Here is a 26,426-nt window from a genome sequence, read left to right as displayed (position 1 = left end):
CTATGGAGTCATTGTCGTCTCCAAATCAGGAAGCCCGGCAGGGAGGTCGCGAGGTCGTTACTGGAGTCCTCCAACAGCGGGGCAATGGCGTTGAGCTGGTCGCCCCAGCTAGTGCTAGCGGTCGCCCCACGATTCCCCGTGGAGAATATCCATGGCCGCTGATGAGCCATCAGGGACGCCAGCCCCATGTTAGGGTTCTGTTGACTCAGGCTAGCTTGGTGTGCTAGCCTGCGACAGAAGCTCTTCACAGTTAAGAGGGCACAGTGTGGACAGGAACCGGGGGAGGCTAACGCTTCCTGGGCATGTTACAGTCCAAGGCAAGCGGAGCACACTGAGTGGGCGTCCTTGGCCGACATCTTGTTTCCACAGGAGCAGATTCGTGCCGGGGGCTTCCCCTCGTTTGGGGTGGGAGATGCTTTTGTCGCCATACCTGGGATGCTATGTTTTTTGCTGTCAGAAAATAAACTAGCGTGGTAGGCTAATCCAATAGCTAGCGATTAGTGGGTTATCTCCGACGGTGAACCTTGGCCAGATACCGTTTCCGAAAATACATAAAAAAGATAGCTTGGTGTCGGTAGTAAACTTTTATTGTTGAAGTAAAACCACAAAAGCTATGTAGTGTGGTGGCTAGCTTGTTAACGACTAGTCACTGTTTGGATATGGCTAACTTGGTCGTGAACGAGTTAACCCTGTTACAGCAGTAGCCGTTTCTCCCTCGAAGAATTTCCCTCTTACTATGGTGAAGGAAAAGGAACATTTCCATCATCAAACATTCCAGGGAATAGCGCCCCGCGAGCGAGTTATCCTCTCACATCTGTGGACAGTTTAGCCAATTCGTGCCAAAGTAAGCGCTCTGATGAAAAGCGAGAAAAGGTGTTTGAATGACTCAGAGACGTTGCGTCAAATCTTTTATAGGGTAGGAGGGACACCCTTCCCCGACGCACACGTCTCGACGTCCAGCCAATCACGGCTGGCGTGGCGTAAAAAAGGCTTCTGACGAATACGCTGGAGGCGTATACCATCAGTGAAATACCCGAAACAAACTGGAATTAACCAAATGCTGTTCAATGTACATAATCTTCTGAGACAATTGCAGGCTGCCAAGGGTTGTGTCCCAAATGGCAACATTTTCCCTTCACAGTGCACTACTTGACCGGGGCCCAAAAGTAGTGTACTATGTAGGGAATATGGTACCATTTGGGACATAGACTGGAAAAACAATGGTTCACCCCTCTGAGGAAATGCCAAACATTACAGGCAGTTATAAATAGAGGCTCCTGCCTGACTTTGTAGAGCTGCGGTGCCGTGTGATTCAGGACAGGAAACGCCTCACAGCCTGGGGTCATTGGAAAAGCTTTCTCCCACCCCTCCTCTATTGTCTTTAGCTCTCTCTCTCTCTCCCTTTCTGTCTGTGTTCCTTGATAATCTCTCTCTACTCTCTCTCCCTTTCTGTCTGTGTTCCTTGATAATCTCTCTACTCTCTCTCCCTTTCTGTCTGTGTTTCTTGCTTCTCTCTCTCTACTATCTCCCTTTCTGTCTGTGTTCCTTGATAATCTCTCTCTCTCTCTCTACTCTCTCTCCCTTTCTATCTGTGATTCTTGCTTCTCTCTCTCTACTCTCTCTCCCTTTCTGTCTGTGTTTCTTGCTTCTTTCTCTCTACTCTCTCCCTTTCTGTCTGTTTCTTGCTTCTCTCTCTCTCTCTCTACTCTCTCCCTTTCTGTCTGTTTCTTGCTTCTCTCTCTCTCTATACTCTCTCTCTCTTTCTGTCTGTGTTTCTTGCTTCTCTCTCTCTCTACTCTCTCCCTTTCTGTCTGTGTTTCTTGCTTATCTCTCTCTCTCTATACTCTCTCTCGCTTTTTGTCTCTGGGTTTCTTGATATCTCTCTGTCACACACATATACTCTCCCTCCCTTCCTTCCTCTTTCTCCCTCTCTTTAATTCTCTCTCTCCCTCTTCCTCATCCCACTGTCTCTCCCCCTCTCTCTTCACACTCCTCACCTGGGAACCTTGGGAGAACCTTGGGAGAACACTTGACAAACAGCTGTTTATTTATTCATATGTCTCCTCTTACTGCAGACGCAGACAGTCCTTACCAGCCGTGTTATGATTGGGAATGTGTGTGGACATTGACCCGAATGAATGAGCGCCATGGTTAAGTCAGTCATGGGTGCTGTTCATTAGCTTAATGTACTTTAGATACTTTAGCTACATCAGCGCACACAAAAGGTGGTCAAACTCATTGCATGTTCAATCTCGACATGATCCTACAGAATGTTTTCTGCAGTGTTGGTCGAGTCAGAGCTAGGATACATGGTGGGGTAGCTAGGCAGTAGTTCAGGTCTGTGTCCCAAATGGTGAACTCAGGTCTTGGTATTGAGGATATTTTATTTAGCTGCACCAGTATGTGGGAGCTGATGCACCTGGATATGGGAGCTGAGAGGGAGCTGAAGCACCTGGATGTGGGAGCTGAGAGGGAGCTGATGCACCTGGATGTGGGAGCTGAGAGGGAGTTGATGCACCTGGATGTGGAAGCTGAAGCACCTGCATTTGGGAACTGAAGCACCTGGATGTGGGAGCTGAGAGGGAGCTGATGCACCTGGATGTGGGAGCTGAGAGGGAGATGATGCACCTGGATGTGGGAGCTGAGAGGGAGCTGATACACCTGGATGTGGGAGCTGAGAGGGAGATGATGCACCTGGATGTGGGAGCTGAGAGGGAGCTGAAGCACCTGGATGTGGGAGCTGAGAGGGAGTTGATGCACCTGGATGTGGAAGCTGAAGCACCTGCATTTGGGAGCTGAAGCACCTGGATGTGGGAGCTGAGAGGGAGCTGATACACCTGGATGTGGGAGCTGAGAGGGAGCTGATACACCTGGATGTGGGAGCTGAGAGGGAGATGATGCACCTGTATGTGGGAGCTGAAGTCTGCTGCGTGTGAGGTGGGATGTGGGAGTTAAGAGAGGAGAAACAGGTTTACTTCTTCCTTTGTGAGCTTAGCTGGCCCTGTTTGTACCATTCATCACCCCCAATGCCACGCACTGAGTGACAGAATGGTTCTGTCTTTAAAGTAGTGGCAGTACAATACTGGAATAATATTGAATATGATTCAGCCATGGTTCCACTCAGGACGGCAGGTATACCAGGCAGTGTCTCTCAGTTTCTCATGAACCTGCAGTAAATAATAATAGGACTGTATTAGAAACGGAAATGTTAATTGTTTGCCAGATTGTGTTAACACAATAGAATATGATTATTAATTGATGCATTGAAAGTGTTCAATATCTCCAGCTTTAGTAATCACTACCTCGTCACTAGCTTCCTACAAAATGAAGGGGCGTCGACGTTTTCCCAAATGGCACTCTATTCCCTATATAACTGCACTAAATAGGGAATAGGGTTCAATTTGGGACGTAGCCAACCGTAGATTGTTTCCTTGACTGCCGTACAGGCTGAATGGGTCCACAGGGAATGCAGGCTCCCACTGAAAAGATCCTCGGCACAGACAATCTAACTGACGTTTATGCACTGCACTTGTATAGATTGCTTTTTCATTGGATCTGCACGAAATGTGCATTTTTATAGGATATATATGGTATAAAGGTAAGCCATTAGTTCAGTTGAATACACACATTTCTGTCAACACTGAAGTTTCTGGGAGTGAAATGGGAAATGGAGAACCAGAAATGATTTAATTCCTCCGGCTTTATGCATTATGTGTTTCTTTCCTTTACACAATATTGATATTGCTTGTCACTACGGATTTATGCTTCAATCTCTCAGTACATAACGCTGTGATCTGGAGGGTTTGAATGTTTAAAAAAAAAAATGTGAAGACATTCTTATGCTCCTTAGTTGATGGTCAAGAGAAATGTGCTTTTTAAACAAATGTAAACGTGTCAAATAATCTCTGTTTTTGAGAGACTCTTGTTCCTGGAATGTAAAAAGCATGCAGTCATAGTCTTTGATCAACTTAAATGGCAAGAGGGAAATACTATTGTGCTCAGTCGCAAAACAAGGCTATGTCATGTTTCCACAAAGACGCTTCTAATGAGGAACGCTGTGTCATGTTTCCACAAAGACGCTTCTAATGAGGAGCACTTTGCTTTACGTTGTACTGATGTAACTGACTGGTGTTAGGGGAGAGAGAGCGAGTGGGTTGGGGTTCCTGTTTTAGTCTCCACACACGCCGTGTTCGTGTAAGTCAGAGAGCCCTGGAAGCAGTGGTTACTTCCTGGATCAATAGTCCAATAGTCTGCATGCATCATCAGGGACACCTGACCAATAGGGTTGTATCATCAGGGACACCTGACCAATAGGGTTTTATCATCAGGGACACCTGACCAATAGGGTTTTATCATCAGGGACACCTGACCAATAGGGTCTTATCATCAGGGACACCTGACCAATAGGGTTTTATCATCAGGGACACCTGACCAATAGGGTTTTATCATCAGGGACACCTGACCAATAGGGTTGTATCATCAGGGACACCTGACCAATAGGGTTTTATCATCAGGGACACCTGACCAATTGGGTTGAATAATCAGGGACACCTGACCAATTGGGTTGTATAATCAGGGACACCTGACCAATAGGGTTTTATCATCAGGGACACCTGACCAATAGGGTTTTATCATCAGGGACACCTGACCAATAGGGTTTTATCATCAGGGACACCTGACCAATAGGGTTTTATCATCAGGGACACCTGACCAATAGGGTTTTATCATCAGGGACACCTGACCAATAGGGTTTTATTATCAGGGACACCATCCAATAGCATCAGGATAGCCTCTGCTGAAATGGAAAGAGCCTGTGGATGCTCTGTTTTCAGGGGAAATGGAAAGAGAGCCTGTGGATGCTCTGTTTTCAGGGGAAATGGAAAGAGCCTGTGGATGCTCTGTTTTCAAGGGAAATGGAAAGAGAGCCTGTGGATGCTCTATTTTCAGGGGAAATGGAAAGAGAGCCCGTGGATGCTCTGTTTTCAGGGGAAATGGAAAGAGAGCCTGTGGATGCTCTGTTTTCAGGGGAATTGGAAAGAGAGTCTGTGGTTGCTCTATTTTCAGGGGAAATGGAAAGAGAGACTGTGGATGCTCTGTTTTCAGGGGAAATGGAAAGAGAGACTGTGGATGCTCTGTTTTCAGGGGAAATGGAAAGAGAGACTGTGGATGCTCTGTTTTCAGGGGAAATGGAAAGAGAGACTGTGGATGCTCTGTTTTCAGGGGAAATGAAAATAGAGCCCGTGGATGCTCTGTTTTCAGGGGAAATGGAAAGAGAGCCTGTGGATGCTCTGTTTTCAGGGGAAATGGAAAGAGAGCCCGTGGATGCTCTGTTTTCAGGGGAAATGGAAAGAGAGACTGTGGATGCTCTGTTTTCAGGGGAAATGAAAATAGAGCCCGTGGATGCTCTGTTTTCAGGGGAAATGGAAAGAGAGACTGTGGATGCTCTGTTTTCAGGGGAAATGGAAAGAGAGACTGTGACACAACTTCCTCTTTTGAAGATAACAAGGCGACACTCCATCTGAACTCCTACTCATTTACTGGATTGGTTGAACAGTGCAGAGGAGAACCTCCCCTGTCTAATAGGTGTTTGTCATCAGGGACACCCAGCCAATAAGGATTTATCATCAGAGAGACCCAACCAATAAGGTAGTCGTCATCAAAGACACTCGACCAATCTGGCTGCCGGCATCAGGGACACCTGACCAGATTGTGTCATAGCAGCGCATTTAGAAGCACTATGACCTGGATCACAATGCAGGAGGCTTTGTGAAACTAGTCGGCCATCTTGGTTCTTCAGAGGAGATTAATATAAATAGTTAGCCCCTGAGCCAGGCAGGAACCGCTGCTCTGAGAACTGCACCCAATGTGAAATTGAAACGCCTGGCTGCATTACTGGCTGTGTGTCCCAAATGGCAACCTATTCCCTTTACACCAGAGCCCTATAGGCCCTGGCTGGGCAAAAGTAGTGCACTACATAGGGACTTGGGTTTTATTTGGGATGCAGACACTTGTGCCTGGTTAGATTGTATTAATAGAAATGGAATGTTTGATTAAACCAACTGCCTAGAGAGTGTTGGCTAGAGAGAGAGAGAAGATGTGGAACATGAACTGTGGACAGAGCCCCATGTGTTTAAATACAGTACCAGTCAAAAGTTTGGACACATTTACTCAATCAAGGGTTTTTCTTTATTTTTACTATTTTCTACATTGTAGAATAAAAGTGAAGACCTCAAAACAATGAAATAACACATATGGGGGGAACAAAAAGTGTTAAACAAGTCAAAATATACTACTTCTTCAAAGTAGCCACCCTTTGCCTTGATGACAGCTTTGCACTTTTGCATTCTCTCAACCAGCTTCACCTGGAATGCTTTTCCAACAGTTTTTAAGGAGTTCCCACCTTTGGTGAGCACTAGTTGGCTGTTTTTCCTTCACTCTGTGCTCCAACTCATCCCAAACCACCTCAATTGGGTTGAGGTCGGGTGATTGTGGAGGCCAGGTCATCTGATGCAGAACACCATCACTTTCCTTCTTGGTCAAATAGCCTTTACACAGCCTGGTGGTGATAGTCCCACTGAGCGAAAATCAATTGGGATGGCGTATCGCTGCAGAATGCTGTGGTAGCCATGCTGGTTAAATGCGCCTTGACTTCTAAATAAATTACCCACCGTGTCATCTGCAAAGCACCATCACCGTTCCTCCTCCTCCGTGCTTCACGGTGGGAACCACACATGCGGAGATCATCGTTCACCTACTCTGCATCTCACAAAAACACTGTTGGAACCAAACATCTCAAATTTGGACTCATCAGACCAAAGGTCAGATTTCCACCAGTCTAATGTCCATTGCTCGTGTTTCTTGTCCCAAACAAATCTCTTCTTCTTATTGGTGTTCTTTTAGTAGTGTTTTTTTTATTGATATAGACCTATATGAAATAATACTGTATTGACTTTCTATACCCCGTGAAGCTGTGAAAAGAGAACTGCTTATTTGTGCTCAGTTGTGGTACATTGCTCTTTGGAGAGTGGAGAATCAACTGTCACATTTAAACACTATTTCATCCTTTATTACAGCTGTTTTACCCTACAGTACAGGGCCAATTAAAACATCTCTACTGGCCTCAAAACGGGTATTTAATGAGTAATCTGTTGCTGTTCCACATGAAGTAGCTAACAGAGCAGAGTGGAGTGATCCAGTCATTTGTAATTACCGTCCATAACCTTTTGTTCTCGTCTGATATATGAGGAATGCTTCTCTGCATACCAGTGGCGTTCGGTGACGATTAAGATTAGGGAGGACGATTATTTCTATGACAGCATATTGGATGACTGTTATTCATATTCCATTCACCCAGTTCAATGTAACATGGATAGGTTTAGGCTACAACATGATACTAGAATGTTCCCTGTAACCCATCATGAGGTCGCTACAACCTAGCCTCTAAACGGGGAGGCAGGTAGCCCAGTGGTTATAGTGTTGCACTAGTAACCGAAAGATTGCACGATCGAATCCCTGAGCTGACAAGGTAAGAATCTGTTGTTCTGCCCCTGAGCAAGGCAGTTAACCCACCGTTCCCAGGTTGTCATTGAAAATAAGAATTTGTTCTTAACTGACTTGCCTAGTAAAATCCCCCCCCCCAAAAAATGAAAGTTTAGTTGAGAGAAACATTAGAGTAATCAAGCACTCTTGCCTGCATCTAGCTGATCTAGATTAGTCTAGCAGTTTCAAACAAGTGTTTCTGTTGGATAAATTCAGGTATGTTCCGTTCAGTCCCTGTTCCGTTTGCTTCCATCAAAGAAACATTTTTTTAAACAGAATCTGCTGAATTAATACACCCCTGATCACCCCTGATCACTTTCATAGCAGCCCAACCAACAGCTCGTTGCATTATATTTATTTGACCTTTATTTAACGAGGCAAGTCAGTTAAGAACAAATTCTTATTTTCAATGACGGCCTAGGAACAGTGGGTTAACTGCCTTGCTCAGGGGGCAGAACGACAGATTTGTACCTTGTCAGCTCGGGGATTTGAACTTGCGACCTTCCGGTTACTAGTCCAACGCTCTAACCACTAGGCTACCCTTCCTTTTCGCAACGATCTACGCGTTCTCCTCCATTCACCTTTCCCCTCCGCTCGTGTACTTCAATCAAATTTCAATCAAATTTATTTTATATAGCCCTTCGTACATCAGCTGATATCTCAAAGTGCTGTACAGAAACCCAGCCTAAAACCCCAAACAGCAAGCAATGCAGGTGAAGAAGCACGGTGGCTAGGAAAAACTCCCTAGAAAGGCCAAAACCTAGGAAGAAACCTAGAGAGGAACCAGGCTATGTGGGGTGGCCAGTCCTCTTCTGGCTGTGCCGGGTGGAGATTATAACAAAACATGGTCAAGATGTTCAAATGTTCATAAATGACCAGCATGGTCGAATAATAATAAGGCAGAATAGTTGAAACTGGAGCAGCAGCACAGTCAGGTGGACTGGGGACAGCAAGGAGTCATCATGTCAGGTATTCCTGGGGCATGGTCCTAGGGCTCAGGTCCTCCGAGAGAGAGAAAGAAAGAGAGAATTAGAGAGAGCATATGTGGGATGGCCAGTCCTCTTCTGGCTGTGCCGGGTGGAGATTATAACAGAACATGGCCAAGATGTTCAAATGTTCATAAATGATCAGCATGGTCGAATAATAATAAGGCAGAACAGTTGAAACTGGAGCAGCAGCACAGCCAGGTGGACTGGGGACAGCAAGGAGTCATCATGTCAGGTAGTCCTGGGGCATGGTCCTAGGGCTCAGGTCCTCCGAGAGAGAGAAAGAGAGAAGGAGAGAATTAGAGAACGCACACTTAGATTCACACAGGACACCGAATAGGACAGGAGAAGTACTCCAGATATAACAAACTGACCCTAGCCCCCCGACACATAAACTACTGCAGCATAAATACTGGAGGCTCAGTGCACAAACCTGTCAGCTTGTGACCAGGCGAGAAAAAAAACGTTCCAAGCCAAACTTTCATATCATGACCGCTAACCGCTACACACAGCCTACATTGTTGTCACGTCATAGTCACCATAGCTACTAGAAATAACACGTTAGTAAACCCGCTACAATCATGCAGTACAGTGTACAGTCAGCAGCAAGCAGTTTAGCAGTTACACCGGTGGGGCCCTGTGGCAATAAATTAATGAAACCAAAAGTTCCAGTGTTTTGATAGCCAGCTAGCTAACATAGTATCCTTCTCTGTTTTGAGCCAGGTGTTTGAGTAAGCTAAACTAGCTAGCTGCATTCGCTAGCTAAGTGAAAAAAATATAATGAAATGTAGCTAGCTCTCTCTCTCTCTTGCTTACTTATCCTTCATTTTTAAATAAGTACATTTGTTAATAACTGTTCAACTATTGTATTTTCTCTCTTTGAGTCAACTACTCACCACATTGTATGAATTGCAGTGCTATCTAGTTGTAGGTTATGCTTTCATTACTAGATTAATTCTCTGATCCTTTGATTGGGTGGACAACATGTCAGGTCATGCGGCAAGAGCTCTGATAGGTTGGAGGACGTCCCCCGGAAGTTGTCATGATTATCCTTTCACTTTTTTTGGTTAATACATGATACCATATGTGTTATTTCATAGTTTTGATGTCTCCACTATCGTTCTATTACGTAGAAAATAGTAAAAAAAATAAAGAAAAGCCCTTGAATGAGTAGGTGTGTCCAAACTTTTGACTGGTACTGTAGATATGGGTGGCAGGTAGCCTAGTGGCTAGAGCGTTGGACCAGTAACAGAAAGTGTTGCTAGATCGAATCCCCGAGCTGACAAGGTAAAAATGTGTCATTCTGCCCCTGAGCAAGGAAGTTAACCCTCTGTTCCCCAGTAAGCAGTCATTGTAAATAAGATAATAATAAAAAAAATTCTTAACTGTCTTGCCTAGTTAAATCAAATAACTGAAAGTGTTTGTTTTCTGTTGTGACTGTTCAGGATGGAACTGTGAACAGAATGGAACTCTGTGATGGTAAATGGAACCTTGACAGATAGTTCTGGAACCCCCTGAGGAACTTATCTCCCCTGTTGTCATACTGCCAGCATACTGTAACACTCTCAGCATCACACTCTATACTCCCTGTTGTCCTACTTTTCTTTAAAGACACCTACACAGTTCCCGTTGACACGAACCCCCTCGTGGGACGGGACTGTGACAGACAGAGGCTCGCTGGGTAACACATGGCACGATATTCCCTATATGCGGTATAGTGCACCATGGGCCAATGGGCCCTGCTCAAAAGTAATGCGCTATAAAGGGAATATGATACCATTTGGGATGCATCCTGTGACCGACAGACATCTCCCAGGGACAGGGATAACACCACATGGAGATCTGGGAGAAACACAGGCGCTACGAGTACTGTCAGTCAAACACTGAAATTCCCATAGAAAAAGACTCACTGTCACTTTACACTGCAGCTGACTAGCACCAACACCGCAGCACCTGTGTTCATTAGAGCTAGGCTACTTGTAGTGGTCGATGCTGTCTCTCTGAGACCATTTCTATCTCATAGGTACTGTGCATAGGACTGCGGATGCAGTGCTGCATTTATCAGCCCGTCTATTCGGGTATGTATGTTCTGATCAGCTGTCTCACGTGGAACAGGAATTTGATTTCTGTAGAGTGGAAGAGGTCCTCTTGAGAGTCTTGTTACAGTCTCTGCATCCCAGAATGACACCCTGTTCAGAGGACTACGGGCCATGATCAAAGGTAGTGAAGGGAGTCATTTTGGATGCAGAGGCATCATGTAGAAACCCAACAGACCTGTCTGCATGGTATCCCTCCCACATCCGGGCTCTCTTCTGGTGCAGCGGGGTCTAAGGCACTGCATCTCAGTGCTAGAGGCGTAACTACAGTCCCTGGTTCGAATCTAGGCTATATCACATCCGGCCTCCCTTGTGGCGCAGCGGGGTCTAAGGCACTGCATCTCAGTGCTAGAGGCATAACTACAGTCCCTGGTTCGAATCTAGACTATATCACATCCGGCCTCCCTTGTGGCGCAGCGGTCTAAGGCACTGCATCTCAGTGCTAGAGGCGTAACTACAGTCCCTGGTTCGAATCTAGACTATATCACATCCGGCCTCCCTTGTGGCGCAGCGGTCTAAGGCACTGCATCTCAGTGCTAGAGGCGTAACTACAGTCCCTGGTTTGAATCTAGGCTGTAACATGTCCGACTGTGATTGGGAGTCCCATAAGGCGGAGCACAATTGGTCCAGTGTTGTCCGGGTTTGGCCCTGGGGTAGGCCATCATTGTAAATAAGAATTTGTTCTAAACTGACTTGCCTAGTTTAATAAAAAATGTTGAAAAAAATAAATAAAATTTGTCTCACTCAACCTATCCTCCAAATCACAGCCCCCCCCCCCCCCCAAGTTGACCTGTGAATCTTACATGGGAAGTAGGGTTGCAAAGTTCCCAGGATTGGCTGAAATCCCGACTGGAGGATCCCCCGGAATCAGGAAGGAATAAGCAACTGGGATTCCTTAAAGACTTTGAGAAAGTGTATGGTGTTTTGCAACTGTAATGAAACTCATTCCGGGGAGGTGTTCCTCTCTGCTACAGCTGGGTGTGTAGTAGTTTACAGGTATTTTTTTGTCCACAGCTGCAGCATCTTAGGAGGATGAATGGTTCCAATGGTCCATCTCAGTTTTGGCTCGGTTCTGACCCTGACCTTCTAACCTGTACAGGTTACACCCATCACTAGAGGTCAGGGGTCGCTGTCAAGCCCAGGCAGCTGAACTGCCCACTCTCTCTGTCTCTCTCACATGCACACACACAGACAGACACGCGCGCGGCAAGGGGAGTACACACACAGACAGACAGACACCCAAGCAGCATCTCACTCAAACACACACACACCCAAGCAGCCTCTCACTCAAACACACACACACCCAAGCAGCCTCTCACTCAAACATACACACACCCAAGCAGCCTCTCACTCAAACACACACACACCCAAGCAGCCTCTCACTCAAACACACACACACCCAAGCAGCCTCTCACTCAAACACACACACACACACCCAAGCAGCCTCTCACTCAAACACACACACACACACACCCAAGCAGCCTCTCACTCAAACACACACACCCAAGCAGCCTCTCACTCAAACACACACACACCCAAGCAGCCTCTCACTCAAACACACACCCACCCAAGCAGCCTCTCACTCAAACAATTAACTGGTTACGTGACTTTAGCATTAATGCCTTGTAGGCTTTTAAGGTATGTGTCCTTTTTTTCACTCCTGGAAGTGAGGTTTGCATGACAGAAATACAGTATTATTTTTTGAAAAGGACCTCCCTGGATGTATAGTTTTATATTACTACATTATATTTTAAAGGAACTGTTTACTATATGCAAGACCACGTAAAAGGATTCCTTCAAGTGATTATTGTGTTCATGTGATTGTGTAAACATAATTCAAGGAAGAGGCCTATACGGCGAGTCACCTAACAGTAAATTGTCCCCATTGTTTAGACAAGGCTAATTGTCATTGTTCCAGAAATGCCATATTCTGCTGTGACGCAGGCTTTGTCTGGGCTCAGCTAGAGCCCAGTGAACACAGTCCCCTGGGCATGTTCCTTCCCTGGGATTAAATACACAAACAAAACAAAAACAAAGACAGAGACTCTGTCCCAAATGGCACCCTATTCCCTATGTAGTGCACTACTTTAGACCGGAGCCTATAGAGAATAGGGTGCCATTTTGGGATGCAGAAAGAGACACAGACTAAGAAAAACACAAACAAAACATCAATCATTTATATTTCAGAACCCCTGCCTGTCATTCATACAATAGACTCCTATACTGGTAGTCAATCAGAACCCCTGGTTGTCATGCCTACAATAGACTCCTATACTGGGAGTCAATCAGAACCCCTGGTTGTCATGCCTACAATAGACTCCTATACTGGTAGTCAATCAGAACCCCTGGTTGTCATGCCTACAATAGACTCCTATACTGAGAGTCCAAAACATGTCAAAGCAGATGTTATAAGATCCTAAGAGCGTTTGACAGCTGGTCAAGTAGTTTAACTGGGAGGTTATATCCCCATTGAGCTGTAGGACAGTGAACCAGTAGTTTAACTGGGAGGTTATATCCTCATTGAGCTGTAGGACAGTGAACCAGTAGTTTAACTGGGAGGTTATATCCTCATTGAGCTGTAGGACAGTGAACCAGTAGTTTAACTGGGAGGTTATATCCTCATTGAGCTGTAGGACAGTGAACCAGTAGTTTAACTGGGAGGTTATATCCTCATTGAGCTGTAGGACAGTGAACCAGTAGTTTAACTGGGAGGTTATATCCTCATTGAGCTGTAGGACAGTGAACCAGTAGTTTAACTGGGAGGTTATATCCTCATTGAGCTGTAGGACAGTGAACCAGTAGTTTAACTGGGAGGTTATATCCTCATTGAGCTGTAGGACAGTGAACCAGTAGGGCAAATAGATTTGAGATAGTCCAAATCTTTAGCTAGTTTGTTGTGTAAAATATGTAGCCATGTAGTTATATAAGTGGATTCTGGAAACACCAGCCGACTATTGTATGCCCAAATGCCCCCTATTTCCTATATAGTTTGGACTAGGGCTCATAGCAGCTCTGGTCACTAGTAGTGCACTATGTAGGGAATAGGGTGCCATTTGGGACACTCCCTCTGATCAAACATGCTAAATGAGTCATCTGAAATATTCATTTATTTCTTTTCACCGTCTGATTCCGCTGAAAAAAAGCCTGTCTGTACTATAAACGTTACGTCCTGCAGTAATCAACATAAGAAGATAGTCACAAATGGAGACTGAATCTGCTGAATCTGTTCTCTGTGCTTCTGTACCCCAACAGAAAGCAGAGCCTTATGGTGACCTTTCACCTGAACAAGATATTAATACAGTGTGTCAAATGGCACCCTTTTCCCTACATAGAACACTACCTTTTTACCGGGTCTATAGGACTCTGGTCCAAAATAATTCACTGTATAGATAATAAGGAGGATTTGGGATGGAGACTGTTTATTTTTATTAGTCTGGTTTTATTTCTGTGTCCTCCCAAACTGTCTGGTTTCCTCGTCTTCTTAGTTTCATTCTCCCAAGTGGGTATAATGGATACTGAGGCAGTTTATTCAGTGTTAATGCTTATGCATATGTCTCTTAATTTGAAGCTATGTGGCGTCCGTACACACATTTCTCGCACCGTTAAGCAATGAAAAACAAATTCCCATCAAATGAAATATGTCTGCCAAATGAATCACTGTTGGCGTCAATCTGGCCATTGTGGGAGGGCCACTCCTCACCAGTCATATAGAGAAACAACTGTCAGTGGAAGAGATCTAGCATCATTCTAGTTTAGTATACATATTGATAAAGGGATAGCACACCCAAATTACCACATTTTATTTAACTAGGCAAGTTAGTTAAGAACAAATTCTTATTTTCAATGACAGCCTAGGAACAGTGGGTTAACTGCCTGTTCAGGGGCAGAACAAATTTTTTTTTGTACCTTCCGGTTATTAGTCCAACGCTCTAACCACTAGGCTACCCTGCCGCCCCAAATGACAGAATGGTTACTCTGTAAACAGTCTATGGACATGTTCAAATCATCAATAAGTGACTTTGACCTTCACAATCAATTTGAGATACTTTCGGATAATTTGGGCACGATTCGCAAAAAAATCCTGACATTGGTACCTTGACTTCAATGGGATTTGTTAAAACGTTAGCATTTGGAATCAGTGTCAGGGAAATGAAACCAAAGTATGGACTGCGGTACTACCTTGTCCATAGACTGCTTACAGGATAAGGAAACCAACGTGTCATTTTGTCCTTTGGTTGAGCCATTGCCCAATATCTTACAATTATTATATCAATCTGTCCGTCTACAGTGGGAAGGCGATGTCTTTCTATGTGCTATTCCCTCTTACCTGGAGCAGCAGCACTGAGGGCGCAGAGGTCACCTTTCCTCCCTCCCCCTCCTCTACCCTCCTCATCTCTGGCTCCTGGATGCTTATCCTTATAAAAATGGCGCCAGTCAGATGCTGGCACTAAGACAGCTGTATTCCACAATACAGCAAACTAGAAAACGGTCACCCAAGACGCAGCGCTCTTAGTAGCTGGGGACTTTAATGCAGGGAAACTTAAAACCGTTTTACCAAATTTCTATCAACATGTTAAATGTGCTACCAGTGGAAGAGAAACTCTGGACCAACTTTACTCCAAACATAGAGACACATACAAAGCTCTCCCTCCATTTGGCAAATCTGACCATAATTCTATCCTCCTGATTCTTACTTACAAACAACAATTAAAGCAGGAAGCACCAGTGACTAGCTCAATAAAAAAGTGGTCAGATGAAGCAGATGCTAAACTACAGGACTATTGTGCTAGCACAGACTGGAACATGTTTCGGGATTCCTCCGATGGCATTGAAGAGTACACCACATCAGTCATTGGCTTCATCAATAAGTGCATCGATGACGTCGTCCCCACAGTGACCGTACATACATACCCCAGAAGCTATGGATTACCGGCAACATCCGGACTGAGGTAAATGCTAGAGATGCCGCTTTCAAGCTAACCCGGACTCTTATAAGAAATCCCTCTATGCCCTCCAACGAACCATCAAACAGGCAAGACGTCAATATAGGACTAAGAACGAGTCATACTACACCGGCTCAGACGCTCGTTGGATGTGGCAGGGCTTGTAAACCATTACAGACTACAAAGGGAAGCACAGCCGAGAGCTGCCCGGTGACATGAGCCTACCAGACGAGCTAAATAACTTCTATGCTCGCTTCGAGGCAAATAACACTGAAACATGCATGAGAGCACCAGCTGTTCCGGAAGACTGTGTGATCACGCTCTCCGCAGCCGATGTGAGTAAGACCTTTTAAATAGGTCAACATTCGCAAGGCGGCAGGCCAGGTGGATTACCAGGATGTGTACTGCGCTGACCAACAGACCTATGTGAGAATGCTATTCATTGACTACAGCTCAGTGTTCAACGCCATACTGCCCTGAAAGCTCATCACTAAGCTAAAGACCCTTGGACTAAACACCTCGCTCTTCAACTGGATCCTGGACTTCCTGACGGGCCTCCCCCAGGTGGTAGGGGTAGGTAACAACATATTCACCGCATATCCTCAACACAGGGGCCCCTCAGGGGTGCGTGCTCAGTCCCCTTCTGTACTCCCTGTTCACTCATGACTGCACGGCCAGGCACAACTCCAACACCATCATTAGGTTTGCCGATGACACAACAGTGGTAGGCCTGATCAACGACGAGACAGCCTATAGGGAGGAGGTCAGAGACCTGGCCATGTGGTGCCAGGACAACAACCTCTCCCTCAATGTGATCAAGACAAAGCAGATGATTGTGGACTACAGGAAAAAGAGGACCGAGCACACCCCCATTCTCATCAACTGGGCTGTAGTGGAGCAGGTTGAGACAGTCGTGAAGAGGGCACGAAAAAAAAAACTATTCCCCCTCATGAGACTGAAAAGATTTGGCATGGGTCCCGCTGCTGCTACTCTCTGTTGTCATTATCTATGTATAGTCATTATAACTCTACCTACATGTACATATTACCTCAACTAACCTGTACCCCCTGCACATTGACTCTGTACCGGTACCCCCTGTATATAGCCTCCACATTGACTCTGTACCGGTACCCCCTGTATATAGCCTCCACATTGACTCTGTACCGGTACCCCCTTTATATAGCCTCCACATTGACTCTGTACCGGTACCCCCTGTATATAGCCTCCACATTGACTCTGTACCGGTACCCCATGTATATAGCCTCCACATTGACTCTGTACCGGTACCCCCTGTATATAGCCTCCACATTGACTCTGTACCGGTACACCCTGTATATAGCCTCCACATTGACTCTGTACCGGTACCCCCTGTATATAGCCTCCACATTGACTCTGTACCGGTACCCCCTGTATATAGCCACCACATTGACTCTGTACCGGTACCCCCTGTATATAGCCTCCACATTGACTCTGTACCGGTACCCCCTGTATATAGCCTCCACATTGACTCTGTACCGGTACCCCCTGTATATAACCTCCACATTGACTCTGTACCAGTACCCCCTGTATATAGCCTCCACATTGACTCTGTACCGGTACCCCCTGTATATAGCCTCCACATTGACTCTGTACCGGTACCCCCTGTATATAGCCTCCACATTGACTCTGTACCTGTACCCCTGTATATAGCCTCCACATTGACTCTGTACCGGTACCCCCTGTATATAGCCTCCACATTGACTCTGTACCGGTACCCCCCTGTATATAGCCTCCACATTGACTCTGTACCTGTACCCCTGTATATAGCCTCCACATTGACTCTGTACTGGTACCCCCTGTATATAGCCTCCACATTGACTCTGTACCGTAATACCCTGTATATAGCCTCCACATTGACTCTGTACCGGTACCCCCTGTATATAGCCTCCACATTGACTCTGTACCGGTACCCCCTGTATATAGCCTCCACATTGACTCTGTACCAGTACCCCCTGTATATAGCCTCCACATTGACTCTGTACCGGTACCCCCTGTATATAGCCTCCACATTGACTCTGTACCGGTACCCCCCTGTATATAGCCTCCACATTGACTCTGTACCGGTACACCCTGTATATAGCCTCCACATTGACTCTGTACCGGTACCCCCTGTATATAGCCTCCACATTGACTCTGTACCTGTACCCCTGTATATAGCCTCCACATTGACTCTGTACTGGTACCCCCTGTATATAGCCTCCACATTGACTCTGTACCGTAATACCCTGTATATAGCCTCCACATTGACTCTGTACCGGTACCCCCTGTATATAGCCTCCACATTGACTCTGTACCGGTACCCCCTGTATATAGCCTCCACATTGACTCTGTACCAGTACCCCCTGTATATAGCCTCCACATTGACTCTGTACCGGTACCCCCTGTATATAGCCTCCACATTGACTCTGTACCGGTACCCCCCTGTATATAGCCTCCACATTGACTCTGTACCGGTACACCCTGTATATAGCCTCCACATTGACTCTGTACCGGTACCCCCTGTATATAGCCTCCACATTGACTCTGTACCTGTACCCCTGTATATAGCCTCCACATTGACTCTGTACCGGTACCCCCTGTATATAGCCTCCACATTGACTCTGTACCGGTACCCCCTGTATATAGCCTCCACATTGACTCTGTACCAGTACCCCCTGTATATAGCCTCCACATTGACTCTGTACCGGTACCCCCTGTATATAGCCTCCACATTGACTCTGTACCGGTACCCCCTGTATATAGCCTCCACATTGACTCTGTACCGGTACCCCCTGTATATAGCCTCCACATTGACTCTGTACCGGTACCCCCTGTATATAGCCTCCACATTGACTCTGTACCGATACCCCCTGTATATAGCCTCCACATTGACTCTGTACCGGTACCCCCTGTATATAGCCTCCACATTGACTCTGTACCGATACCCCCTGTATATAGCCTCCACATTGACTCTGTACCGATACCCCCTGTATATAGCCTCCACATTGACTCTGTACCGGTGCCCCCTGTATATAGCCTCCACATTGACTCTGTACCGGTACCCCCTGTATATAGCCTCCACATTGACTCTGTACCGGTACCCCCTGTATATAGCCTCCACATTGACTCTGTACCGGTACCCCCTGTATATAGCCTCCACATTGACTCTGTACCGGTACCCTCTGTATGTAGCCTCCACATTGACTCTGTACCGGTACCCCCTGTATATAGCCTCCACATTGACTCTGTACCGGTACCCCCTGTATGTAGCCTCCACATTGACTCTGTACCGGTACCCCCTGTATATAGCCTCCACATTGACTCTGTACCGGTACCCCCTGTATATAGCCTCCACATTGACTCTGTACCGGTACCCCCTGTATATAGCCTCCACATTGACTCTGTACCGGTACCCCCTGTATATAGCCTCCACATTGACTCTGTACCGATACCCCCTGTATATAGCCTCCACATTGACTCTGTACCGATACCCCCTGTATATAGCCTCCACATTGACTCTGTACCGGTACCCCCTGTATATAGCCTCCACATTGACTCTGTACCGATACCCCCTGTATATAGCCTCCACATTGACTCTGTACCGGTACCCCCTGTATATAGCCTCCACATTGACTCTGTACCGGTACCCCCTGTATATAGCCTCCACATTGACTCTGTACCGATACCCCCTGTATATAGCCTCCACATTGACTCTGTACCGATACCCCCTGTATATAGCCTCCACATTGACTCTGTACCGGTACCCCCTGTATATAGCCTCCACATTGACTCTGTACCGATACCCCCTGTATATAGCCTCCACATTGACTCTGTACCGGTACCCCCTGTATATAGCCTCCACATTGACTCTGTACCGGTACCCCCTGTATATAGCCTCCACATTGACTCTGTACCGGTACCCCCTGTATATAGCCTCCACATTGACTCTGTACCGGTACCCTCTGTATGTAGCCTCCACATTGACTCTGTACCGGTACCCCCTGTATATAGCCTCCACATTGACTCTGTACCGGTACCCCCTGTATATAGCCTCCACATTGACTCTGTACCAGTACCCCCTGTATATAGCCTCCACATTGACTCTGTACCGGTACCCCCTGTATATAGCCTCCACATTGACTCTGTACCGGTACCCCCTGTATATAGCCTCCACATTGACTCTGTACTGGTGCCCCCTGTATATAGCCTCCACATTGACTCTGTACCGGTACCCCCTGTATATAGCCTCCACATTGACTCTGTACCGGTACCCCCTGTATATAGTCTCCACATTGACTCTGTACCGGTACCCCCTGTATATAGCCTCCACATTGACTCTGTACCAGTACCCCCTGTATATAGCCTCCACATTGACTCTGTACCGGTACCCCCTGTATATAGCCTCCACATTGACTCTGTACCGTAACACCCTGTATATAGCCTCCACATTGACTCTGTACCGGTACCCCCTGTAATATAGCCTCCACATTGACTCTGTACCGGTACCCCCTGTATATAGCCTCCACATTGACTCTGTACCGGTACCCCCTGTATATAGCCTCCACATTGACTCTGTACCGGTACCCCCTGTATATAGCCTCCACATTGACTCTGTACCGGTACCCCCTGTATATAGTCTCACTATTGTTATTTTACTGCTGCTCTTTAATTACTTGTTACATTTAAAAAATATATATAAAAAAATAACTGCATTGTTGGTTAGGGGCTCGTAAGTAAGCATTTCACACCTGTTGTGTTCGGGCGCATGTGACTAATAAAATTACATTTGATGTTATTCCCTGTCTGAAACAGATATACAGGCCTTTTGTTAGCATGGTGGACCAGCCAGCCTCTTCTACTTCTCAACCTATACGGCCTAGGGATGTGTCTCCAATGGCATCCTATTCCTTATATAGTGCACCGTACCCATAGGGCTCTGGTCAAAAGTAGTGCACAATATCGGGAATAGGGTGCTATCTGGGATGCGGCCTAGGTGCTGCCTGTGAGTTCTCCCCACTAACATAAAGCCAACCTACCTGATAACGACCAAATAAAGAGGCTGATAAATCCCAGCCCCAAGGTGAATGTGAAGGACAGACACTGGCCCTCGTGTGTTATCTAGCAGCATATTATCTGCATGATTGGTTACGGGTCTAGGATATTGTTTATTTTTCCAGTGATTAATTTGTAGTGGAACGGTAGCTAGCCAGACCTTCACAATCAGTTAGCTGGAGCTTAAATCATGTTAGCTTTGAAACTGGTTCAATGTCAGAGGGGGGGGGGGGGGGGGGGGGGGGGTTGAGGTGACATTATCCTGGTCTCAGATCTGTTTGCTCTCTCTCAACAACTATAGTGGTGAATGTAAACACAGGTTTGAGACCATTCTATGTTGCCCTGTCTGTGGGGTTTGAGTCTTATGTTGTTGCAGAATGACATCTTCAAGACTCTGTTCTCTCTTGTGACCGTTCCTCTCTTTGTGTGTGCTGTTTTGCATAGTGGACAAAGTTGTCAGTTGCCATCAAATATACAAATGAACATTGAACACCAGTGAAAAGAGAGAATGTTTCCAATGTGGTCCTCAATGGAATAGGCCTATGTGAAGACTGTAAACTCTGATGACAGTGGCCTAGGTCCAATCAATATAGAGAGTCCTGTGGGCTTGCAAGTCCAGTGAGCGGGAATTGGGGGATGGGATTTTCATGCATGCCTGAAAACTCTTAAGGAAAATGCAAGTCAGTTCAGAACAAAATCTTATTTACAATGACGGCCTGCCCCAGCCAAACTCTAACGACGCTGGGCCCCCAACCACGGCCGGTTGTCGAACCAGGGTCTGTAGTGAGATGCAGGGGGGGGGGGGGGGGGGGGGGGGGGGGGGGGGGGTTGGGGGGAGGGGAGGAGAGGAGATGAGGACTGTGGAGCTGCCTGCCTGTGAGGTGTTAGCCAGGGTTAGAGAGGGGGGGTAGAGAGATGTGCTGAGGACCCGTCTTCCCTGCCTGGCTGAGGTGATTTGTGCCTTTTCATGTTCAGGACCCAGTGGAATCCATCAATGCAGAAACATTATAATCTGTCCAGCCAACAGACTATGTTAAATGTAGAGTGTTTTGGGAGACAGAGCAGCCCTTTTCTCTCTCTCTGTCTTTCTCTGTCTTTCTCTGTCTTTCTCTCTCTCTCTCTCTCTGTCTCTCTCTCTCTCTCTCTATCTCTCTCTCTCTCTCTCTCTCTCTCTCTCTCTCTCTCTCTCTCTCTCTCTCTCTCTGTCTTTCTCTGTCTCTCTCTCTCTCTCTCTCTTTCGGGACTTAAGCGATGTGATGCATTATATGCCATGTCATTTGACAGCACCAGACAGTTGTGAGTCTGGATGTGCTGCTAGGCTCACTCTGGCTGGAGGCTCTGGAGAGATGCCAGGCAGGGCAGGGCTGCCACCACTGTGCCCGGTCTTCAGCTGGAGACATTACACTGATCAGACTAGCCTGCATCTATGTCTGGATGTGTCCCAAATCACATCCTATTCCCTGTATAGTGCAGTATAGTACTATGAGCCCTGGTCAAAAGTAGTGCCCTATATAGGGAACAGGGGTGCATCCTTTCTGTCTGTACAGACCTTCCTCATCTCTACCCAGCTAGCCTCATTATGCAGCCTGCCAGCCCCATCTCTACCCAGCTAGTCTCATTATTCAGTCTGCCAGCCCCATCTCTACCCAGCTAGTCTCATTATTCAGCCTGCCAGCCCCATCTCTACCCAGCTAGCCTCATTATGCAGCCTGCCAGCCCCATCTCTACCCAGCTAGTCTCATTATTCAGCCTGCCAGCCCCATCTCTACCCAGCTAGCCTCATCTCTACCCAGCTAGTCTCATTATTCAGTCTGCCAGCCCCATCTCTACCCAGCTAGTCTCATTATGCAGCCTGCCAGCCCCATCTCTACCCAGCTAGTCTCATTATTCAGCCTGCCAGCCCCATCTCTACCCAGCTAGCCTCATCTCTACCCAGCTAGTCTCATTATTCAGTCTGCCAGCCCCATCTCTACCCAGCTAGTCTCATTATGCAGCCTGCCAGCCCCATCTCTACCCAGCTAGTCTCATTATGCAGCCTGCCAGCCCCATCTCTACCCAGCTAGCCTCATTATGCAGCCTGCCAGCCCCATCTCTACCCAGCTAGTCGCATTATTCAGTCTGCCAGCCCCATCTCTACCCAGCTAGTCTCATTATGCAGCCTGCCAGCCCCATCTCTACCCAGCTAGCCTCATTATTCAGCCTGCCAGCCCCATCTCTACCCAGCTAGCCTCATTATGCAGCCTGCCAGCCCCATCTCTACCCAGCTAGTCGCATTATTCAGCCTGCCAGCCCCATCTCTACCCAGCTAGTCTCATTATGCAGCCTGCCAGCCCCATCTCTACCCAGCTAGTCGCATTATTCAGCCTGCCAGCCCCATCTCTACCCAGCTAGTCTCATTATGCAGCCTGCCAGCCCCATCTCTACCCAGCTAGTCTCATTATGCAGCCTGCCCGCCCCATCTCTACCGGGAAGTTTTCTCCCGGTAATTCGTTGGGCACCACCCTCTGGAGAGCCCTGCGGTTGAACTAATAGTCAACTCTCTGTTTCTGTTCTCCTCTTTCCTCTTTCAGGTGACTGACCAGCTTCCGTGGGATTTGATGTCGCCTCTAGATTGGTTCTGCTGAAGATGGAAACACTGGAGTCTGAGCTCACCTGCCCAATCTGCCTGGAGCTGTTTGAAGATCCCCTGCTCTTACCCTGCGCCCACAGCCTGTGTTTCAACTGCGCCCACCGCATCCTAGTCTCCCACTGCTCGTCCAACAAACCTCTAGAGTCCATCTCCGCCTTCCAGTGCCCCACCTGCCGTTACGTCATCACGCTGAACCACCGCGGCCTGGAGGGCCTGAAGCGCAATGTGACCCTGCAGAACATCATCCACCGTTTCCAGAAGGCCTCCGTCAGCGGCCCTAACTCCCCCAGTGAGAGCCGTCGTGCCCCAGGTCTCTCCGGAGGCCACAGGCCCTATAGCAGCAGCGGAGGAGGAAGCTCCGGCAGCCACAGCGCCCGCTCCAGCCCGGCCCAGCCCTCCTCTCATCAGCACACCGCCACCATGTCTCTGGAGCACCGTATCAGCTGCCAGTTCTGTGAGCAGGACCCGCCGCGCGAGGCAGTCAAGACGTGCGTGACCTGCGAGGTGTCGTACTGTGACAGGTGTCTACGTGCCACGCACCCAAATAAGAAGCCGTTTACCAGTCACCGGTTGGTGGAGCCGGTGCATGACGCCCACATGAGAGGCCTCACCTGTCTGGAGCATGAGAATGAGAAGGTTAATATGTATTGCATCGTGGATGACCAGCTGATATGTGCCCTGTGTAAGCTGGTGGGACGACACAGAGAACATCAAGTCTCCTCTCTTAGCGAACGCTTCGACAAACTCAAGGTGAGGCCCCACCCGTTCTCTCTAACACACAGATCACACACTAACACTACACATTAACAAACTCAAGGTGAGGCCCCACCCGTTCTCTCTAACACACAGATCACACACTAACTGTACACATTAACAAACTCAAGGTGAGCCCGCCCCCCCCCCCCCCCCCCCCGTTCTCTCTAACACACAGATCACACACTAACTGTACACATTAACAAACTCAAGGTGAGGCCCCCACCCGTTCTCTCTAACACACAGATCACACACTAACACTACACATTAACAAACTCAAGGTGAGGCCCCACCCGTTCTCTCTAACACACAGATCACACACTAACTGTACACATTAACAAACTCAAGGTGAGCCCCCCCCCCCGTTCTCTCTAACACACAGATCACACACTAACTGTACACATTAACAAACTCAAGGTGAGCCCCCCCCCCCCCACCCGTTCTCTCTAACACACAGATCACACACTAACTGTACACATTAACAAACTCAAGGTGAGCCCCCCCCCCCCCCCCACCCGTTCTCTCTAACACACAGATCACACACTAACTGTACACATTAACAAACTCAAGGTGAGCCCCCCCCCCCCCCCCCCCCCCCCCCCCCCCCCTCCCCCGTTCTCTCTAACACACAGATCACACACTAACTGTACACATTAACAAACTGTATTTAAAGTGTTGTTTTTCCAAAACGCATAATATCCATTTTCAGAAATGTTGGTGAATTGACGTTGATTAAAAACACATATTGTGGAAAAGATTTTGCCATGACATGGGCTAGAGAAAAGACAGACATTATATTGTTTGATATATATTGTAAGCTAATTTGTATTTATTTTTTAAATACAAATAATCATGTTTTGTGGCAAAACACTATATACCCCCCCCCCCCCCCCCCCCTCCAAACAACATAACTCCTGTAGAAAAAGTATCCCAATTGAGATTTAAACAGTCACGTAATAAAGTATCAATAAATAAATTAAATATAAAAATAATCAATTTGTTTAAACTATATTGTGCAAATATAACACAACATAACGTATTCAGAGGGTGGACAGGGTATACAATGTGGGTTTTGGACATTTAATTAACTTTTTATTTTTTAAATATGTTTATTTTTCATTAGGATAAATCAAGGGAAGCTTTCTGAGTTTGATTGTATACACTTTAGGGAAGGATTTAATAAATAAGGACTTTGAAAGTCTGATTATTGGATTGATTGTTATTGTCAGAGTGACACTGAAGCGGATTCACACCCAACACTGAATCTGATTCACACCCAACACTGAAGCGGATTCACACCCAACACTGAAGCTGATTCACACCCAACACTGAATCTGATTCACACCCAACACTGAAGCTGATTCACACCCAACACTGAAGCTGATTCACACCCAACACTGAATCTGATTCACACCCAACACTGAATCTGATTCACACCCAACACTGAAGCTGATTCACACCCAACACTGAATCTGATTCACACCCAACACTGAAGCTGATTCACACCCAACACTGAATCTGATTCACACCCAACACTGAAGCTGATTCACACCCAACACTGAAGCTGATTCACACCCAACACTGAAGCTGATTCACACCCAACACTGAAGCTGATTCACACCCAACACTGAAGCTGATTCACACCCAACACTGAATCTGATTCACACCCAACACTGAAGCTGATTCACACCCAACACTGAATCTGATTCACACCCAACACTGAAGCTGATTCACACCCAACACTGAAGCTGATTCACACCCAACACTGAATCTGATTCACACCCAACACTGAAGCTGATTCACACCCAACACTGAATCTGATTCACACCCAACACTGAAGCTGATTCACACCCAACACTGAAGCTGATTCACACCCAACACTGAAGCTGATTCACACCCAACACTGAAGCTGATTCACACCCAACACTGAATCTGATTCACACCCAACACTGAAGCTGATTCACACCCAACACTGAAGCTGATTCACACCCAACACTGAATCTGATTCACACCCAACACTGAAGCTGATTCACACCCAACACTGAATCTGATTCACACCCAACACTGAAGCTGATTCACACCCAACACTGAAGCTGATTCACACCCAACACTGAATCTGATTCACACCCAACACTGAAGCTGATTCACACCCAACACTGAATCTGATTCACACCCAACACTGAAGCTGATTCACACCCAACACTGAAGCTGATTCACACCCAACACTGAAGCTGATTCACACCCAACACTGAAGCTGATTCACACCCAACACTGAATCTGATTCACACCCAACACTGAAGCTGATTCACACCCAACACTGAATCTGATTCACACCCAACACTGAAGCTGATTCACACCCAACACTGAAGCTGATTCACACCCAACACTGAAGCTGATTCACACCCAACAC

General features: G+C 46.9%; 1 protein-coding gene across 3 annotated transcripts in view; it reads left to right on the top strand.

Annotated features, from left to right (window-relative positions):
- Positions 1-26,426, top strand: part of LOC110510782 (probable E3 ubiquitin-protein ligase MID2) — a 233,786-nt gene that overhangs the window by 100,251 nt on the left and 107,109 nt on the right. For all 3 annotated transcript variants that reach the window (XM_036943473.1, XM_036943472.1, XM_036943474.1), the window contains exon 2: positions 23,205-24,013. In XM_036943473.1, the coding sequence (XP_036799368.1) occupies positions 23,261-24,013 (753 nt within the window). In that variant the 5' untranslated portion in view covers positions 23,205-23,260. The remainder of the gene's footprint in view (positions 1-23,204; positions 24,014-26,426) is intronic.

The sequence above is a fragment of the Oncorhynchus mykiss genome, chromosome 14 (assembly GCF_013265735.2).
Source record: "Oncorhynchus mykiss isolate Arlee chromosome 14, USDA_OmykA_1.1, whole genome shotgun sequence".
NCBI classification, from domain to species: Eukaryota; Metazoa; Chordata; class Actinopteri; order Salmoniformes; family Salmonidae; genus Oncorhynchus; species Oncorhynchus mykiss.
This window is presented reverse-complemented; position numbering and strand designations above follow the sequence as displayed.